At 36.6% G+C, this 21,489-nt stretch overlaps 1 protein-coding gene across 2 annotated transcripts; it reads right to left on the reverse strand.

Annotated features, from left to right (window-relative positions):
* Nucleotides 1–8,766: 8,766 nt before the first annotated feature.
* On the reverse strand, nucleotides 8,767–21,439 carry LOC124167801 (protein phosphatase 1B). Of its 2 annotated transcripts, XM_046545830.1 has the most exons (6): nucleotides 21,326–21,438; nucleotides 20,164–21,036; nucleotides 19,953–20,070; nucleotides 19,058–19,160; nucleotides 17,074–17,128; nucleotides 8,767–12,588 (listed from the first exon to the last, which is right to left on the reverse strand). In XM_046545830.1, exons 2-6 carry the CDS (start codon nucleotides 21,007–21,009, stop codon nucleotides 12,571–12,573), a joined length of 1,140 nt encoding a protein of 379 aa, XP_046401786.1. In that variant the 5' UTR covers nucleotides 21,010–21,036; nucleotides 21,326–21,438; the 3' UTR covers nucleotides 8,767–12,570. The 2 variants fall into 2 exon arrangements, with proteins under 2 accessions (XP_046401786.1, XP_046401785.1); XM_046545829.1 differs by lacking the exon at nucleotides 8,767–12,588 and having other exon boundaries at nucleotides 15,848–17,128; nucleotides 21,326–21,439.
* Nucleotides 21,440–21,489: the final 50 nt, after the last annotated feature.

The following is a 21,489-nucleotide window of genomic DNA, read 5'->3' on the forward strand; positions in this document are numbered from 1 at the left end:
CGCACCTTAATGAATAATTTATTTCCCTATACATATGTGCATCCTTTTGCCTTGCTGTTTGTCCACGTTCATCCGTATCCTTTTCTCGATTTTCTCAACCATTTCCTATGTGATTCATGGTGTCTTTATGCTTTTGCCCTCTAATTGCATAATATCCCATTGGGCAACTAATCAAATTAAACAATTACATGTATCTAATCAGTGGCAGATACAGATGGGGGGCGCAGGGGGCGCGAGCCCCCCCCTTGCGGGTCCGCCCGTATTGCCGAACATTGCAAAACCACAATTGTAACTTTTTTATATCATAATATGGCATTGTCTTTTACATGTTTATAATCACTTTAAATAAAATTTTCTTATACTTTGGCTGTGACTTGACTGTGATCTTTTATTACGATAAAAGTTAAGATAACTCAAGATATGTTGCGCCCCCCCCTTGAGTTTTTTCTGTATCCGCCACTGTATCTAATTGATTTCTCTATAGCATTCACTATTCCCGTTTTTATCTTATCCTATCCTTGTCGCTATGTCGCCCATCTCCCTGACACTCTTCTCCACTATTTCCCTGTATTCCCTTCCCTGAGTCCCCGTTCGGGCTTCCACGGAGCCTGTGAGGTAACTTCCAAGTGGTACTGGGGGTCTGAATAAAATTACCATTTTACCTAGTGTAAATTGGATATCCAAGAGGGGGCTTTAGCCTTTCTCCTCCCCCCCCCCCCCTAGCCTCTCTCTGGTTTTGTCACTGCCTCACTCAGTCCCAAAATACCTATTTTTCCTTTCTCTATCTACTTTATTATATTTTCTAGCTTTAGCAGCCTCATCATTGTCCTAACATTTCTTGTCCCGTCCCTATATTCATAGCTGCCTTTGTCTTCTCCACCATCATGGCCTTCTTTTCTTACTTTTTAGAATTAAATTGGGTACATACTTTCAGCTAATTAAAGGTAAATCTATTCATGTATAATATTGCAGTTGTGTTGATATGGTTCTTTGTTTCTCAGTTCCACTGATTCTTGAGTTAAGAACTGGAATTGGAACTGAACCCAAAAAGAATCAGTACTGAAATAATTAGTGAGAAAACAAGCTAAAAAGCTTACTCTTGCAGAAAATTGAGGTCTCTGATGAAATCCAGCTCAAATATGTTATTTTCTTATTTTTAATGGAACAGTTGAGAGTGCTAAGTGAATTGGAGTATGATTAATACTATTTGTCAATTCTTCTCTTTCTCTTCTTTTACTATTCCTTTTTTTGCTGTTAGGGATCCACTTTCTAAATTTTGTCCTATTCGGAGTCATTCCATTAATTTATTCATTCCCTCACCACTGAAAAACTGCACATATTGGCCTTTTTTATATCAGGATTTTCAAGAGATTCAACAATTATGTACATTTGTACGAACCAGGGGTGCAGCTAGGAATTAAGGCTAGGAAGGGGGGGTTTCAGGCGCAACTGATACTGGGGGGTCTGGGGTATGGTATACCTGCAAGGGTAAGCGGGAGGTGTGAGGGCCCTCCGCCAGAAAAAAATTTAAGATGAATGATTCAAAATGGTGAGTTTTATGGCCTTCTGAGGGATGTTTTATTAATCCATACACTATTACAGTGGAACCTCGTTAAAGCGAGTACGGGCTATAGCGACACTCCCGCTATAACGAGAGATAGCCGATGCACCGTCAGTTGACCCTATAATAAGCGTGTTAAAAAAATTCGTTTTTACGAGACCCTTGTGGTGTTGGCTCTCGCCATAGCGAGGGTTTCACCGCCGGAAGACTTTCATCAAGACTCCTTAACCTCTGTAATTGCTAGCGATCTGTTAGAAATGAAGTTAATGGAGTGCTCAGTCTCAAATTTATGTTGTAAACTGTCGTTCGATAAATAAGTAGTTAATTTTGGTGAAAATATTGTGGCATTAGCATTCGCGAATCCTTCATCTTCTTTTGTTCCTCGGGCGGCATAAAACAGTCGGCAGCATACCCGCACGTCCTTGAGTTGCGTGAATAGAAAGCATTTGATGGCAGTCACCATGGCCAAAAAAACACCAAACACGTCTAAGCGAGAAAATAAAAATAAAGGAGTAATATGAGAGTGTCGAAATTAATTCATCTTCCTATTAGCTCAGCAAAATTAAAAAAAAAAAAACAAAAGCGCCCAAGGAATGCAGACGATGAAGAGTTATAAGGAGCTTTGTTCGGGTGGTTTTGCCCATTCAAATCTGCGGGAACTTCTGAGAAAGGGGCTACGCCCAAGCCTAAAGCGGAGTATTTCAGGGATAGATTGCGAATCGAGAATTTTAAGAGTGCGGAAGGTTGATTATACTAATGCAAAGCACCAAAGCGTTATCTCCCCTCATAATTGCTGGTGATGCCTGTGGTGTAAACCCGAAGTCGTGGAAGAATGGACTCCGATCATAAGTATCTTCAGAAGTATTCCCCGCGTCATATAACATACACGAAACAGAACTTTGTTACATACAACTCCCCGACAAAACCCTTGCAGTATGAGGTATTTCTTGCAATGATGCCTCTAAAGGTAGGTAGTGCGCCTTAGCGATGATGTAGGATGTACGAAGCATTGATACTCAGCGTGAATTGCCCGGATGGACGTATTTATTCTCCGTTGCGGATTTGCAAGGGTGAACTATTTTTCGTCAGTGGTCGGAGTCGAACTGGCGCTCTCTTTTGTCACGTGGGTAGCCGAGCATCCCCTGGTGGCCGCTGGAAGAACTCACACTGAACTGACTCTCGTTTGCAGTGCCGTGGTAAACTCGGTGTATTATTTCAAATACGTCGCGAGCGTAACAATCAAAAAGAAACTTTTTTCAACAACGGCAATTTTAATCACATCATTTTTCAAGCTTAGCAAACTTTTTACCGTAGGTAATGAAGATATTACATTATCTGATAGAAAAAGTCTTCCAAGGCGGGAACGTTATATAACCTTCCACCGTTTTCGCCTGTAGAAACAAATATAATGCGTTATTTCACTTCACTGCCGCATAACGTACAGAAACAATAAACGTACACCAATGGAAACATTTGAGGCATTAAATAACCGCGATACTGTTTTATCAGTTAATTTTTGAATTTTCAGTAGAAAATACCAAAATAATAGAATGATCACGTACATGAACTAATTAAGTGCATAGAAAAATGGCTTCGTCGGTTGTGCATTGGCATAATGATTGACGAAACATTGCTTTCCATGATTTTTATTCAGTGCGGCGCTTATAAATTGTTTGAGTAAGGAAATTTAGTGATGCAAAAAAAATCGCCTTTCGTCTGGATTTATGCTTACGTTTATCGGATAGATGTTTATCTGTCGCCGCACCACTCCTGTTACTGTATATCTGTTCGCAACAGGTATATTGGCTATTATTTGCTCCACCTCCGGTAAAGCGACAATTCGCTATAGCGAGTGTTTATTAGTGCACCGTGGGGTGTCGTTATATCGAGGTTGCACTGTTTATAAGTAATATTAATCAATTCAATAAGGTAGATTAAAGCGAGGACTTTTCTCTGCCTCTGCTGAATTCACTTCATTCATGGCCTCTCTGCACAAGGCTGCCAATCTCTACATATTCCTTCCATCCCAGCTCTTCCTTGCCTTCCTTCTAATCTTGCCTCCATCACCTCTCTGGGCATCCTTTAGTCCTCCAACCAGTGGTGTCATGGTGCCGGAACACCGTTCAGGCACTGGTTACCAAAAGACTAGTCAAATAACACTTATATCAATTTTGTCACCTCAAAATGTCTAATTTACACATTCGTGACAAAAAAAAATTAGTAATAAAATGTAAATAATGATTTGTGTTAAAAAACCCACGGAGTAATACATGAAGGATCTAAGGCTTTCCCGGCGAATAGACTGCAGTAAGAGTTCTCGGGTTTCCAGCCGGGTTCAAGGTTTTTTCTGCGCCGACGTTTCAAAGGCTAAGTCTGCCATCGTCTTCACGGTGAATGGATTAGCCAAGATGTGTCCATCTTATTTACCTTCGCATTGGGTTCAGGTGGGCTCTGATTGGTCGATGGTCAGGCCAATGCATGTCCTCTCCCCCTTCAGTTTTTTCAGGGCTGGTCTCCACGCATTGCTCAGACAGAGGCATTTTTGTTCATTGTTCTCTTCTCAAGTCTGATTTTCACTGCTTCCTTTATGGCACGGTCCCAGTAATTGTTGGCATGGCATATTATTTCTGTGTCTTGAAATTTTATCTTTTGTTCATTGTTCTCTTCTCAAGTCTGATTTTCACTGCTTCCTTTATGGCACGGTCCCAGTAATTGTTGGCATGGCATATTATTTCTGTGTCTTGAAATTTTATCCGGTGTCTATTTTCTAAACTATGCTCAGCCACCGCAGACTTATTGGGGTAGTACAGTCTGATGCATCTCTCGTGTTGGCAATATTGGATGAAAAATGGTTTTATACACCCTCATCTTTGTCTTTACTGATATTTCTCTCTTGCCTACAATTGCTGTGGTAAGCTGATAGTACAACCGGCTTTCTTTATGGACTCAGTTACTCAATTTAGTGCCCGGTCTTCCCTCACATGTAAATTGTCCCGAGATATTTGAACTTATCCACTTATTCTAGCTCTTTTCCTTCCAATGTAATGCTCAGCCTTCCGTGCACCTCATTTTTGTGCACTGCCATGACCTTGATTTGCCCTGCATTTATTCTCATTCCACGGTCTCTAACTCATTTGCCATTTCTTCCTCTGCTGTTTGTAGTTCTTTTTTGTTTTCAGCAATCAATGCATCATTATCTGTATGAATTTTTGGCTTGATATGCTTTAACTAATAGTTTCTTATGTGCACCTTGGTGTTTCTCCTTTGCATTCTCTCTTTATCTTGTCCATCCAATGAAATTATAAGGAGGACTAAGAATATCTCCTTGCTAAATATCTTTAAATCTGCGGACTCTTTCCCTGCTATCCTTACCACTCCTATCACATTCATGTACATACATTATTTTAATTCTTTCAGTTAAGGTTACCAATTCCCCTGTTTTTTGCAGACTTTCCATTGGATTGATCTTAGAACAGTAGTGTTGAAAGCTGCCTGTAGATCAAAGGAAGCTAGGTAGACCAATCCATTTCTATAAATATATTTGTCCATGACTTGGCATACGGCAAAGATGTGATCCTGGGTTTGCCGGCGTTTTCTAGAGGCACATTGTTCTTCTATTTTTTCCTTAGCCTCATTCCAGAGTCTTGTTTCCAGGATTCTGGTGTACACCTTCAAAGCAACATCGGACAAAATTTGGGTGCTATTTTCTTTCGTGAGAAATGGTGTTACAAACAATGCAGCTCACAATCTGTGGGGATCTTTTATTTTTTCCACCAGCAGTGGCTCTAGCATGTGTCTCATTGGGGGGGCCAGATTATAAAATGGTTGGGCCCTCGTTGTCATAAAATCCACTGTGGTTGTGTTTGTTTTATTTTACCAAGTTAATATGGACAATACAAGATTGTTTAGCAAATTAACAGGGTGGTTTTCCATATGCCAATAAATGTGTACAGGTATTTTAATTTTATAAAATAAAGTTTAACTGTGGACTTGGATTCTGAAATTTGTCTGTCTAATTTAGGTGAGCTGAAAAAAATTGGGTGGACCTGAGCCCACCATGGCCCACAACTTTACTGAGATTACTTCTTTTCATTGTATCCTGCCCTTCCACAAGTGTTATTCCTTCTCCATCCCCTTCTTCTATTTGTGAGTTTGTTTCAATGTCCATTCTTCCTACTTGTACTTGGTGCCCAAAAGTCACTGCTAAGTGGTTATGCCATACTTTTAGCACTTCTTTTTCCTCGGTCATTATCTTCCCTGTTTCATCTGCTACACTTCTTACCCTCTTTTCATAATCTCCTTCCAGACTTTTTGCCATCTCCCAAAAATTTCTCTGATTATGATGGTAGTTTTCTTCCACTTCACTTTTAAAACTCTTCCTAGCATTCTTCTTTTACTTGTCACACTGCTTACTTTGACTCTTTCTTCTTCTGTCCATAACCTTGTCAAATCTCAACAGTTTTATCTCTTATCCACGATTTCCAAACGACCTTATCATTCTTGATATTTATGTGACATGATATTCCTCCAATTTATTCTTTCCACTCCCGTCTTCACCATTTGAGCAGTACAAACTTTCCCTTTTCTTTGTTTCTTTCAGTCCCCTCCTGCCTAATTCAATGTGATCACCATTACTACCCATGCTTCTTACTTCTTCAATCCTTCTTAGTAACTCTGCTGTTACTGGGTCTTGTCATTCCTTTTGTTCATTTGTAAGTTGTCCAGCATTCAACCTTTCATACAACGAATCCTTCCTTGGCTCCAGAGTATGCAGCCTCAGCAGCATGATATATATTATGTTCTGTGCTTAATTCAGCCCTTCTAACCAACCATACATCATTTGCAGCATATCCGATACTTCTTGAGTAGGATAAATAATCTATCACACTTCTTGCTCCTCTTTTCTTGGACTCCAAAGCGATTTTATGTATTTTTCTATAAGGAAAAAAGATGTTGCCAATTGTTAGATCGCTATCTATGCAGAAGCTAATCATCATCTCTCCATTGCTGTTGATAACTTGTTTTCCACCATGCAGTCCAATTGTGATCCTTGTCTTCCTGTTTAGTTCCTGTCTGTTCTGGGACCATGTCCACTACTTCTTTTGCTTTGTTACATTATTCCACTCCAAAATAAAAGGCATGATATCCATCTCTCAACACAACTTTTCGGAATCATTCCTTTTTTGCAATACTTAGCTTCCGAATTTTTAATTTGTACAGTTTCATCCCCCCCTAAAATTTTATACTCTTTCTCTGTGACTGACTGTCACTTGGGTTGCCTCTTTTGCCATTTCAGCCATAACAATATCTATATTCTCCACCTTCTTTGTCTTTGAGGGCTTCACTGATTCTTAATACATCCAGTTCATATTGCATATACTGTATGAAAGGGCACCTGTATTTCAGTGGATTAAGCTGTTCATTAGTCATTACAATATAACTTGGCTCAGAAATTAGTGGATTAAATTAGTCTTAAGGCTCAGAAGTTGAACTGTCTTTTGTGCTAGACTAAAATTCACCCTTAAATGGAAGCGTGAATGTATCATTGCTAGCAGGAATTGATCTCAAGGCATTGCGCCACAGTATGTATATTTTGGAGTAGGAAACTAGTATCATCCTGTAAGATTTTTATGAATGCTATCTGAAAGCTCCCCTGCATTGATTATGACTACACACCTGTTTTCAAAATATAAGTTTTATTTTGGCATCAAATTGGCAAAAAATACAAAAGCTACATCTAGAAAAAAAGCAACATGGTAGTTGAAATTTTGTCACTGAGAGCATTTCAGCATCCCTAAATATTTTCTCACCAATCCCAGACAATGTTTTTGATGTTTTACTCTGAAAATCCTGCCTTCAGAACAAAATACTTGTAAATATTTTGAGGCTTTTGAATTTGTGGCCACTTAAATGATGCATGGCTGGATAGACTTTGACGGATTGAAAGGCCCCCTAGATTTCAATGAATAGAGCACATCATCAGTCCTTAAGCTTTCACATGGATTGTAGTAAGCTTCTGTAGAGGTTAGTCCATTAATTATGTGAGTGAGATATGAGATTTGGTTCAACACCCTCCCGGTAACCCTATTGTTCAAAATGCATATTTTCAGTGTAAATACGTTAATCTATTTTTCATTACATTGGATTTAATAAAAAAACAATTTGTATAATAGGGTAGTTTCCTTCAACAAAGAAAATGAAAGGCATTGATTGCGATTCGTTACCCAACATTAGTGTATTCATAATGTACAAATTATTTGGTTTCAGAAATCCCAGTTTAGACAAATTTTAATGGCCAATTTAAACCTCATTTGAAAAAGGCAAGATTGGCGGCCATGTGATGCCACTCTGCGTGACATCACAGGGACCTAGATTCTATACTAGCAGGTAGGAGTTTACATTGTCTGAGATTACCAATGCATGCATAAGGCACAGAGCTCTTAATAACCACCTATTAAAATTGGCTATGGTTGGAAAGTTTCCTTTGTTTGATAGGGTATTAATAATCCTTATTTAAGCCAAGCGCTACCTGCTAGCAGCCTGCATCGTATCGGCGCTCATAGCCTCTCACCAAGGTGGCCTTGCACAGCGGCAGCCGGAACCAGAATGATGTCACACAGGCTTTTCCCAACATTCATGCTTAGCCAATCGCGTTTTTGAGCACTTGAATTTTTCACTTTTCATTGAATCACGGAAAATAGATATTGTCATTTAAATATCTAAAAGCGTGAAATACATACTCCAGGAGTAATTATCTTTCGATTTAGGCAATAAAAAATAGGAAACCACAATATTGTTACTATTTAATATTAGTTAAGACTAGTATTTAAGATTACTAATATTGTAGCCTAGAATCAAATTTACACTCCATCTTGTGGAAAAATTAATTACGTGATACTTGCCAGGACGTCCCTTCTCCCCCACATGAGATTGGGTGAGAATCGGCTGGACCTCATTCCCCCCTATTTATGCCTCATGTAATTCATGGATGTCCCCTTATGGAACAAGCCAATGAAATTCATCTTTAGCATTACACTCTTCTGCGTTGTCAGTCCATGCTGTTGAAGTTCTGAGAGTTACTTATTTTCACACTTATTCTCATGAACAGCTTTTTTTCAGCAGTTTCAACAGCAAGTTTTCAAGCACACCACTTCTAAAGCTACAAATCATTTACACAATATTGATACAAATAAGAATACATAAAATTTATTTTTTAAATTTATATTTTATTACTCTTCTATTGGGAGTTTACAAACCTCAAATACAAATTATAACATTGAAACTTTCATACTACTGACAACATATGTTTGAGACATTGGAAAGATTTTCTTTTAAGCCTTATGTTCACTTATTAGGTGTCAAAATCATTATTGTTATAACAGATTTTACACATGCTTAAACCACAACTGCATTTCTGATTAGTTCCACACATGCTTTGACAAGCTAAGACCCCTTAAAAAAAGAAGTCAAAAGCGATAAGCAAGAAACTCTTGCTAAACTCGTCGAAACAGTGAAAAATGTTTAGCCAAAAGATAAAAATTTATATATAAAAGGTTGATGCTGACCTAGGTAGTTTTTTTTACCACTTACCAAGAATTTTCAATTATCAAATAAAAAAACTTCAAAATCTGAGATTATTTGATTACCCAGACCTAAATCATCTACACAAACCTTTATTTTCATCGCTCAAAACAAGAGTGGTCATACAGTCATCCTGAGAAGTGTTTTGGCCTTATATGCAATTTGAACCACATCATATTCCTAAGTCACGACAATTTTTACGACTATCGGTTTATTGCATTTTTCTAAAAGTACACAATATTTAGGGGAGAGTGGAGCTATATGGACCACATTTTTACCCTCCATTTGAAGTAGCGCGCATATTCAATGAACTAGAGTTCAAATATTGATTGTAGATGCCTCCTGGCACCGCTAACAAGCAACGGTTTAAAACACCAAAGTTCCTTATAATTTTTGGCAATGGTATGCCATTTATTTTTTTGTTTTTGCATGGCCACCCAAATTATTCCCTGCTCCAAAGGATTTAATTGCAGTAAGCTTTTGAGAAATTATCAGAGTGAATTTTGGTGCAAGGAGTGAGTTGATATTGTTCATTTGGCATTAAGTGAGAGATAGATGAGGTGATCAATTAGTGGATTTTTATTGGGTGCGTTTCCCTCTGCAAAAACTTGCTGTAAATGAACCACATATTTTGAATGCTTCTTTATGTTTTCTTTGATTTTATTCGGTGGTGTTTCAGAGCACTTCATCAAGAAGCAACTTATTGATTTACTTTCGTTCTTTCCTCCTTACTGGATGCTTTCATTCATTTTTATTCGATTTTGTGGTTCATTTTGAGATAAAATGTAAGTGTGAATCAATCACTGCAGATTGAAGCACAGCAATTCAGAAGAGCAAAGCAATACATGCTTCAGCAATGAGATTGGATTTGGCATTGTGCGCAACATTTTCAGCATTTTATTTGCCTTCAGAGCAATCACTGTATAAACATAGCCACATGACAGTATTTATCAAAACAACAAGACCTACTTGTGGAAAATTATTGAAACAGGATAGCTGGTGTAATGAAATGGTGCCATGATGTGATAAGCTTAGTGAATCAGTTTGCATGGAAGCTTTAAGTTAAGGTGCCAGATTGGGAGGACTATGGAGTTGAACGAAAAGATTCTTTCAATAGCTTCAGGAAGCAGAATTCATCCACACTAATGTTGCTGTGTTTTTTGATGGCATGAAATGCTGTGTGTTTTACTGTAAAAGCACAAAGCTGGCTGCATAATGTCAAGCGATTGAACACTCTAGTGATGATGGCATTATGGTGAAAACAACAGATATCGCTGCACCATCAAACTTCATATTCCCACAAGTAAAATTTTGACCAAAATTCTCAAGTGGTGGGGAAGGTGCATTAGAACAGCAAAGCCATTAGGAAGGTATTCGGTGCCACAAATGATATTTGCGTTCCATCTTCACTTTCAACTTTACCATCCTTCAGGATTGCTGACAGCACAGAATTTCAGAGATTTTTCACAAATAATCAGGCACATTGAAATAAAAGCTGGTGCTCCTGATTTGGGAAAGCCACAACTCACATTTGTCAATCAGTGGATTGCAATTTTTAAAAGCCCATGGAATATTCATCAATGTTCTCCGTAGTGAGCGACTATACCCCCTTGACCGCTGACTTTGGCTCATTTAAGAAAGCAGTCAGTTACTTTACAGGTGTATGGATAAGCGCATACATGGAGAACACTATGTTAACCTAAAAGATCCCAGAGACAGCATCTTCCTCAATGGACACTGTGTTACTCTGGCAAAACAGTCTGATTTAGAAACCAAGTAGCCATAGAAAGAACATTCATTTTCAAAGACAGACTACATGCCATCTGTCATTACGAATCAACCACTGTCAGGAGATTATAAACCATGAGTGTAAACATTTGGGATTTAGGCACGGTTTGAAGGAGGCAGAATGCCATGAATGAAGATGAGGCATTTGGGTGGCAAGTGAGAGTATTAACACCAAAAGCATCCAGTAAGGACGATGACTTCACCAAGGAGCAGGAGAGCAAGCTCAAATCATTGCGACAACTCTGAAACACAGCACAATGCAAATTAGTGCAGAAAGGCTGTAATACTTGCAGAACAGTTAATGAGTCAAACCAGGTAACCAATGAGAAGCTAACAGAAGAACAGGAATCCATGGACACAAAAAAATTCAGACTGATTTTCAAAGAAAAAAGGTGGCACAGCAATGCATCTGTAAACAAAGTTAATTGATCATATTTGTTTAGATACGCTATATAAATGACTACTGTTGACAGAATTACTTCCATAATCTATCACCCATTTTTTTCTTTGCTTTTCTTATCTATAACGACCTCAAAAAACAACCACTCTTACTGAAAAACTTAATTGGCCCATTTAGCCCCACTGCCCACCACCAGGATGCCCTGAATGAAAAACGGTCCATTAAGCCCCACCCTCCCCAACTGCCTATCTTCTTTTCTTGCTCGTATGACAATTTTGAAATTTTGTATAAGCCGGAGAATTTTAACAACCGAGCAGAATAAGGATTTATAAAAAAAGGCAACCCAAATAAAAAGCATAACAAAAGTGAAAAAAACACACATTTCTACATACAATCACCAGTTTGTACCAAAAAATGAAGGAAAATGTAGGCAGGTCAAGAACCTGATACATTCAGTCAGTTACCTCAGGAATGAAGTTTCAATTTAAAATAACACTGCTTTTACAAAAATAAAACAAGAACATAGCAAATGACGCTGACTAAACAGCAGAAGTAATTATATTTTATAATTGATATTGTCCATTTTAAGAGCGTTCACTGGATTTCCTTTAGTCACTCATATGTTGAATCTGCACTACTAGTTTCTTAACACATGCCTCACTCACAGTACAAATATTTTACTTTACATCATAAAAAAAATCTTGATGGCATATTTTGTATTTAAAATATGGCCAAATTAAAAAGAGAAGTCCCGATTCAAAGAAGACAGATAAAAACAATTACAAGAACGTATATTGATTAGGCTTTCCTGAGCTCGTAGCTAACAGGCATTCCTCGACTTATCACTCATGTCAGTCGTAAAGAAAAATAAAGAAAAGAAAACCAAGCTCTAGGTATGAAAACACACTGCATTGGGAGGGTGCAGGGAAGTGGGGAAGGTAATATTTTTTATGCAGCCTGTTGGATAAGGTAACTTCATCTAAAGCATGGCTTTGAGAAAGATAGAGAGAAAAGGAGAGAGTAATTTCATTTCTTTTTTTTAATAATGATGAATGGTCACCCTGAAAAGGGGCCAAAGGGAAATGTCATTTTACCATAAGTGATCCAACGTATGCACTGTTGCAATATCTCTTAGGAAGAATGTGTCCTTTATGGATTAGAATGCACCCAACCAGATGGTGACTGGACAAGCTTTCTTTTGTCTCTTCATGTTCAACTTGATGGTGTCCCAACACATACACTAGGTAGTTTCAGGTTCCTGCAAAGTACAGTACTGAATAAGAATCTGAAAGGATGTTAACAAATACCAACAATGGACTTGATGAAGGGTCAGTTTCTTTCAATATCTCATCCGTATTGACTGTAAAATTATATGGCTGTATTCAACTCAAGATTGGTTGAAAGTTACAGCAAAATAAATACGTAAGTTCAGAAGAAAGTTCAGTTACACTAGTGGTTTTTAGTTCAAGACTTCATCAACATATGACTTTCATACTCTCTTAAACAAAAATTAGACTTAATAAAGCTGGCCCTGAATGACTTCAACGATTACTATGAATAAGGTATTAGCAATTCACATCAGATTGTAATCAGGCCTGTTACTATTTTCAACTTTTCATTGAAGTAATAAATTTCTAAAAATTGACCTTGCTTGAGATGCAAGAGTGTTAAAAGTTACTTGAATAAAATGTTTCACAGAAAAGAAAAGGTTCTTTTTCCATAGACTCATTTTAAACAACAAGGGATAGCCTCATTGATCGCTCAATTTTACCCATAGGAACAAAAGCCAAACTTGTGAAGCTTAGAAAGTGTTTTCCCATTAATCTGGCTTCATAAGTTTACAAAATATTTCATAGAAGTGTATAACTTTCATTTATGGATACATGAATAGTTTCACCAAGAACATACAAGATATTTCCCAGGTAACTAATACAGGTATTTTTTTTACATATACTAATATAAGAATTTTAACAGATATAGCTATCATAAGAGGTACACATTGGGTTTTTAGAGAAAAGGAAATATCTGACGCAAGGAGAAAACAGCTATAAAATTGCTCCGAACATATTACCCTGCTTTTATTTCACCTACAATTAATGACATTAATTTTGGAATTTTAAAATTTCGTTTAGTGCAGAGTGAGAGATACAACACAAAGTGATCAAGTTGAAAACCAAGAATAAATCTTTAAATAGAGTGAAAAAATTCTGGTTTTTATCCACGTACTTTACTTGGACTTGAGAAATAGTATGTAATCAGTGCTAGACACCCAACAAGGCAAAGATGTAGCCAATGGGCCCTTAGACTTAATGCCCATGAAAGGTCTTAACTTCCCCTGTTTTAAGTTTCCCACTTATGCAAGGGACCCTGTGGCTCCTACTGCCTACATACTCCCAAGTAGGCCAACATGCCTCAGTTTAAAAAAAATGCATTATACTACCATATTTCTCTGAATATAGTCTCTGCCACAATACAATATAGTAATTTTTGAGACTGATTTTGGGAAAAATTCTTAAGTTTAGAGCAACCCTTGAAACGTGAGTGCTCAGCATGTTTTGTGTTTAAGATGTGTAACATGTTAATAATTGTTTTAAGTTGCAATCTTATTCATTAAATACATTTGAAATTGATGCTATTGATTACTTCTGCAATTAATAACTTGACAGTAATGTTCAGGTTACTTAATTAGTCACTCAAATTGCTTGCACTAGATTATACGGCTACATAGTGTGTTAAAATTATCTCCCAGAAATTTTAAAGAAAGCGAAAAAGGAAGTACTATATTCAGGGATAAACAGTAATTTTTAAAATATTTTTTCAAAGATTTAATTTTGAAGTTAAAAGAGAAAAATAAATACCAGATTACAAGTACATATTCCCCATGCCATCTTAGGTGACAGCCTTCCAAAAACTAAAACTCCAAACCTTCAATTCTTCCAAAATGAACAACTACATCAATACATTGATGGCAGAATGATTGTGCTTACAGAACTGTAAGCCTTATAGCTTACTTCTTCATTCTTAAATTGAATTAGAAATGCTGTAAATCCTAAGCAGAAACTTTTTCTAATAGACTCCTGTCACAAGCATTTTGTATAGTCTTCATCTCAGTAATATACCACACTTTATTGACCATTATCCAGGGAAGTTATGTTAACAGGAAAGATAGGTCTTTAGGATCCTATTCCTTGTCACATTATCAAAGCCATGTTTTCATATTTTCATTGAGTTTTTCCATCATTAGATCATTTAATTGTAAGAACAATACAGGCTTACAGCAGTGTAAATGATTTTAAATAAACATGCTTTGAACGTTGTTATTAGGCAGTTAGTTTTCTCTGTACATCATAGATGTTGAAACTTGTCGGCACTCCAAACCAGGGAAATGGCTGAAGCAAATGACGGAATTATAAGAATCTAATTGCTATTAGAAAATGCTACGCAAAATCAGCCTGTATAACGCAAAAACCCCAAAAGGTGTAGCACATTAATAAGCAAAATCAACACAGCTGATGCAGTGTTATGGCAGATTTTGATATGACTCTTTTACGACTGGACATACTGATTGAAATGTATGTTAGGTCAATCGCACACTTATGCAATTCGTAATCGTCATTTGGTGATTTATTGCATCATGTTATTTTCACTTACTAGAATATTCTATTGTTTCTCAAGATGAAAGCTTTTGCAGCAATATGGCAGAGAGATACCAGTGAACCACGAGGAAACTAGGAATTTTAATTTGGATTACAAACCATAGGAAAAAAATAGTACTCGTGGTAATGGTAGTGTAAGTCCTCCACCTGAAGTGATGATTCTTCAATTCATTTCTCACACATTGCCACTTTTGCCAAATCTGATTCCTCAGTGATGACACCAAATGAAATTCTAAGAAATTTCCAATATTCTGATCTAGGGTGCATGACATCGTAGAATGAATAATTTTTACCACCTAGCAAAATTTTGGTGACCTGATAAAAGCTTCCTCACACGGTAGTAATAATTCAGTGAAGGCTGACTTAATGAAGTCTACAAATAATTAGGATGGAAGAATTAACTCGATTAGAAAGTAAGGTTTAAAGAGGAAGAGGATTTAGAAAAAATATAGTATTCCTTGGCTTTTTGATTTCAACAGGCCTTCAGATATCAATATGAACATTATTTTACTCACTATCAAACAATAAGTGAATTTAATGCAAAACGTTGTGAGTAGTTTAATTTACTTGTTGCATAAATGACAATTAGGTAGTTAATCTGGAATGAAATAGGCTGATAGACATAATTTTGGTAAACACGTAAAATATACAAGTCACTGGAACTTGACTCAACATTCACATGTTTTAGCTCAGGCCTATCATTGGAGCTGAAAATTTGGTATTTGTACAACTCTAATAATAAAAAAGGTTAAGTGTTTCAAAAATGAACCTATCTGTAAGTACTAAAAGAAATCTGGCTGGTAGTTACATACATGATTGTAAAATCCCAAACCACAGAGTTTGACTGACAAAATGCCAAGCTAAAAGATTTGATAGCATAAGACTTTATTATTTATCAGTCAAAATTATTCATATTTATTCACACTAGATAGACAATCATGTAATAAGAAGACATTTAAACACCATAGCATGGGTATATATCTATTATATGATCAGCATAATGATTTCTGTACGTCAAAGTTTAAAAATGAAGTCTCGGATTGCAAGAAATAAGTGAGAACAGAAAACTAGAAGCAAACTGCACATGGAAAGACATGGAAAACTTAATATTACGGGTTGAATTTTAGAAATACACATGAGCCATTTCATGAAACAAAGACATTTGAAATGGGTATAACAGTAAATATGAGTATGGTAAATGCTTGCTGAAGATGTGCTTATGAAATCATATATGGTCTTTGGTCTACACTTCCAGCACAACAAAAATAACATGCAATATTCACAACTTCAGCCACAAAATTTTAATAATCATAGTGATTTGGACAATAATGAATCCTTTCAAATTGAACATGCAATAAAAAATATAAACACATAAAAGGGGTTGACAACATTTAGGATAAGATACAAAAAAACTAGACGATAATAGGATACTAGTCTTTCGTATTGAACCTCATTCTCTTCATAAATATTGTTTATCATAATTAAGATTTCTTTACACAGACATTTAAAAGCTTTTGTCCCTTGTGGAAATATACAATAGGTAATCATTACAGGAAATCTATTACAAGTATTAATAGAAATAAGAAATGAATTCAAAGCAACTAATGGCACATTAATAAATTCAGCCTGACCTCACAGACAAATATGAATTTTGTCAAAATCTGATCTAGCTTTGCACTAATCCTTCACCCAAAAGCATTTGATATGAAGTTACACTGACTTATTAGGAACAGCTGAGCAGACTGGGTTCCTGAACAAATGGTATTTAGAACTTCATGAAGAATTTATGATATTTTACACATGAATCCTATGTGAACAATTAATAACCATTTAACTTAAATACAGCAGCAGACATTGAAATTTCAACTACCACAGTATATTTCAATGCACTGTTTTTTCAAACAGCATTCTCTACAAGGTAATATTTTTCCATTATCTTTTAATTTTAAAATACTCAAGTAATTTTAGAATATTTGATTATTCGTAGTAATATGAAGGGTGCATTAATGAAGAATCAGCCAAAAAGTGAAATATTTGAGGGATTCCAAGGTTCCACCATCTCCACTTCAATATAATCCCCAACTTACTTTATCAGCTCCATTTGGACACAGCTTGGAATAAACTGAGTTGATAAAATTCCGCCTGAAAAAAAAACAACCATTAGATAAAGTATAAGAGGATGCAAGGAGGAGCATATAAGTAGACAAGCATATCCTTGCACTGAATGGTTGAGGCATTTTCTTTGTAGAATTCCATTTCAAGTTTGGAAAAATAAAAAAAACTTTGCTTTCCAAAACTTTTGATTGTCAACTAGTTTCAATAAACATAATTAAGTCAAGAGGAAAAAAGTTTTAGTTAAGTGGTAGAGAGTTAAGCTTTTTTCTTAATTTATGCATATATCTCATCAATATTTTGTGCTAATGAGATCAGCAACAAATTATTATTTTTTTTTCCTCTTCTATTCTTACATTGACCTAAACTCCAAGAAATATTATAAAATACAACAAATTATTGTGGCATTATGAAAGGGAGATAATCAAGCATGAATGGCTGCAACGTTGACCTAGCTGTGATTAAAACTATTTCCATGTACTATGGAGGAAAAAGTAACCAGACAAACTTTGTGCTCCCACAATCAGTCTGCAATAAAATTGCTTTCCCTTTGGATAGAGCAATATTGTTAAGCCCAACTCTGAAAAAGGAAATTTGAACGTGTTGTATTCCTTTTCTTTTTTCACCGCACATGCCAAAGACAGAAAATTTACACCTTGCCAACCCTTAGAGTAATTCAAGCTGGTTATGTGCATTGTGATGCATAACATACTCCTCATTCAATGCTTCATAAATTAAAAGCTACAAGCATTTTTCCACAAATACCTTCATTTTACTTCACCACCAGTACTGGTAGTATTTGTATTATCTGACAGTATTTGTAGAAAATTGCTGATAACTTTTAATTCACTAATATGCTAGAATTCCACCACATAAAACCTGACACAAGTCTATAAAACTTATTCAAACATTTGAAACATTCTATTCCATGATCATGCAAAATCTTTCCCACATTTTCCCTATTTTTCTTCGTCTTCCTTCATAACAAGCACCTTCTATTGTACTCACTGCCCAATGTTTAACAATTTCTAATGCTCCAAAGGATTTCATTTTCTTCAAGGTCCTAATAAAATACCATACTTCTCTGAATATAGTCCGTCCCCCCCCTTAACATGGGCAATTTTGGAAAGAAAAGGGGGGACTTAATTCAGATAAATAAGATATTTACTTTCTTAAATAAAATAATCTTCTATATTATTTCTACTGTATAGATACCTTTTTCTCAACTTATACGCAGCCAAACTCTACAAATGAGGTACCAAAATGCACAGAATTTACCAGAGAACATGCGACAGCATATCTTACTTCCTCAATATTGCTATTGTTTCCTAAAATTGGTTTTTAAATAATTAAAAAAAAAACAAAAAGCGGTAAATATTCCTGACGTTAACGGCACACAAACGGATGCATTTGTTCATTTGCAACAATATCTCGCATTCTTTAAATAACTTTTATCAAAATGTGGCTGATTCCACATTCAAGTCTCCCGTTGATACGTAAGTATGAGTCATCTTGGGCGTTTAACAGAGGATAGTGTAATTACTTCCAATGTTGTGTTTAAAGAGGTCCTCTGACCTCAGTTTGTACATGAACATTCCAATTAAATTTGTACATAAGACCCAGCCTTTTTTTTCTACATTTTAAAATTAGAAACGCGCCTATCCCTCTGTGGACCTCCATTGAAAAGAGCGGGGGAAGCCCGCTGGGAGTGGGCACAGCACGCTTGTTTTTTTTTAAATATACATAAGTTTCTTAAACTATTACCCAGATTTCAAGGCCTCCATAATATTCCAAAGAACAAAACAGTACACATATATTTAACAAAATAAGGAAAGTTCAGCGTTAATACCCCATCAAATGTTAGAAAGAGACTCTACAACCCTATTAATACTGGGAGCAATAACAATAATAAGGGATATTAACTAGAAACCGCAACAGACCGATGAAAAATATATTTACTTTGCTTGTATCCCTCCTCCAGGGGGTAGTCCCGGAATATCTTCATCAGCCATTGCTTGTATAATGCTGCTCACATCAATTTTCTCTCTGGATTCCACCAATTCTGCAAGTGAAAAGGTTTTTAAAGAAAGTTTAAGTTTCTGATACTTCGTTTCCAATTTAACATAATTCATAATGTAACAAGCAGGTACACTACTTTCAATGATGCTAAACAGATTATTAACTCATCACTATAAAACTATAAGGGTAAAAAAACTACAAGGAGGCTTTGTCACCATTGTGAGCGGAGGACCACAATAACTCATCGGAAACTATTATGAAAATCTATATTTGAGGTGCAACCAGCCAAAGCATGGTTACATGACACATCAACATGTATGTACAAGTTAATTCCAAAATGCATGGTCAAGAGAATGAATCCAAAAAGGCAAAAGTAACCAACCGACTAGTGCAAATGCATGAATAGAAAATCCAGCTGTTCCAATTTGATTCATGTGTTTGTATGCATTCAATGCCATTCAACCACAGCATTTCACTCATTCACACATTACTTAGAATGTGTTTAAGTATGGTGTAACCAGACATTGAGGAAAGATCATAGTAGCACATCACTAACGAACTAAAATGAGGATGCACTAACAATAATTTGATATTCTAGTTTAACTTGAACCTGCTGATATCCAAACAATTAATTGATTACTAGGAACTGCCATCTCATAGAAAGGTAATCAATAGAATTATCAATAATGCTGATAAAATATATGGTACCACTCATGATCTTTCCACATGATATCCACCATGATTAATCATGTAAACCGAAAATCTCAAATGAGGGAAATATAAATTAAGTTTACGATCCAAAACCAAGTCACAGATGTAGGGATGAGCTGATTACCTCTGACTCTCATTTCCAGGAGAGCATCCAACTGGTTCTCCAAAGAAATGGCCTTAGGGGATGGTTGGGGTGCTCCTGGGAAGGTGACTAGCACAATACTCATGTTGTCTTGGCTACCCTGTGAAAAAAGCCCATACAATGACTTTAGTAAATTAATCCTTAAAATGGATATAATCTCTAACATAATGGCAAAATACACGAACATACAGACCTTGTATAGACAGGTGTCGATCACTTGATTGGTGATGTTTTCAAGATCATCGGTTAGAAACAATCTAGACCGAATAAAGTCACAAAGGTCAGTATTAGACATGACATCCCAGACACCATCGCAGGCCAGGACGAGAAACTCATCTTTCTCGAGGTCTCTCTTCTCCACAAATATCTCCGGTTCTGGTGAAACCAACTGCTCACATGGGCCTTTCCCTTCAACATTCTTGTACTCGTAATCGCCAAGTGCTCTTGATACTGCCAATGCCCCGTTGACCCTTTGTATCATTACACTACCCCCAGCCTTCTGGATACGGTCCTTCTCGGAAGGAATCATGGGCTTATGGTCCTGTGTGAAAAATGTTGGATGGCCATTGCTGCAGAGGACTGCACGAGAATCTCCACAGTTGGCAATGTAAATGAACTTTGGGGAGATAAGAGCACAAACAGCAGTTGAACCAGATTTATCTTCTCCGCTGGCCATTTCTGGAATTTCACGCATTTTGTGGTCAAGGAACAGGAAACCCGAGTGGATGCCTTTCTTCACAGTATTTACATTGAGGTGCTCTTCATCATTTGCACAAGTTTTGCGAAATTCTTCAGTTTCCATTATACATTCTAAAAGATGCCTTGCGCAGTGATCCGATACTCTCGCCCCTGCATGACCATCAAATACAGCAAAGAAAGACCAATCTTTCAATTCTCCAGGTAGCCCTGTCACCGCACAGTGTGCATCTTCCATTTCCACTCTCCATCCTTGCATGCTTGCAAGTCCATACCGTAAACCGTTTCCTGCACCATGTTCATTGTACTTTTCGGTATTTGGCTTTTCCAGAAACGCCCCCATTGTGAGAAATTAACCTACTAGCTTCATCTGAAAAGACAAGTCACTATAACAGGATCTCATATATCACGGAAATGTGCGATACTGCGTTACACAACAAAATGGACCAGAACATCCGATTTACATATCTTTAAAGTTGATATGACACATATAAGCGTTTAGGCGATTCATAACGGTTTGAAGCAGTGTAATTTCATCAAGCATGCAGAATGAATGAGCCACCAAGCCTACAACATCAAAATAGCGTTATCCAAGATTGAAAATCAGCGTTAAGAATGCGGGAACCGTTTTTCATGTATAATCCCTTTGTTTGCATTACCTTATAAAGCGTAAATCCAGTGCATTATGGTAGTTATTAATGTGATGGTTGTAATTTTACCAAATAAATAACAATCATATCACGCATTCAAGAAGACATTACGACGGCGGATCTTTCGAAAACTGCGCATGCTCAAATCCAAAAATAGGATTTCTCAATGATGT

Source organism: Ischnura elegans, chromosome 11 (assembly GCF_921293095.1).
Source record: "Ischnura elegans chromosome 11, ioIscEleg1.1, whole genome shotgun sequence".
NCBI classification, from domain to species: Eukaryota; Metazoa; Arthropoda; class Insecta; order Odonata; family Coenagrionidae; genus Ischnura; species Ischnura elegans.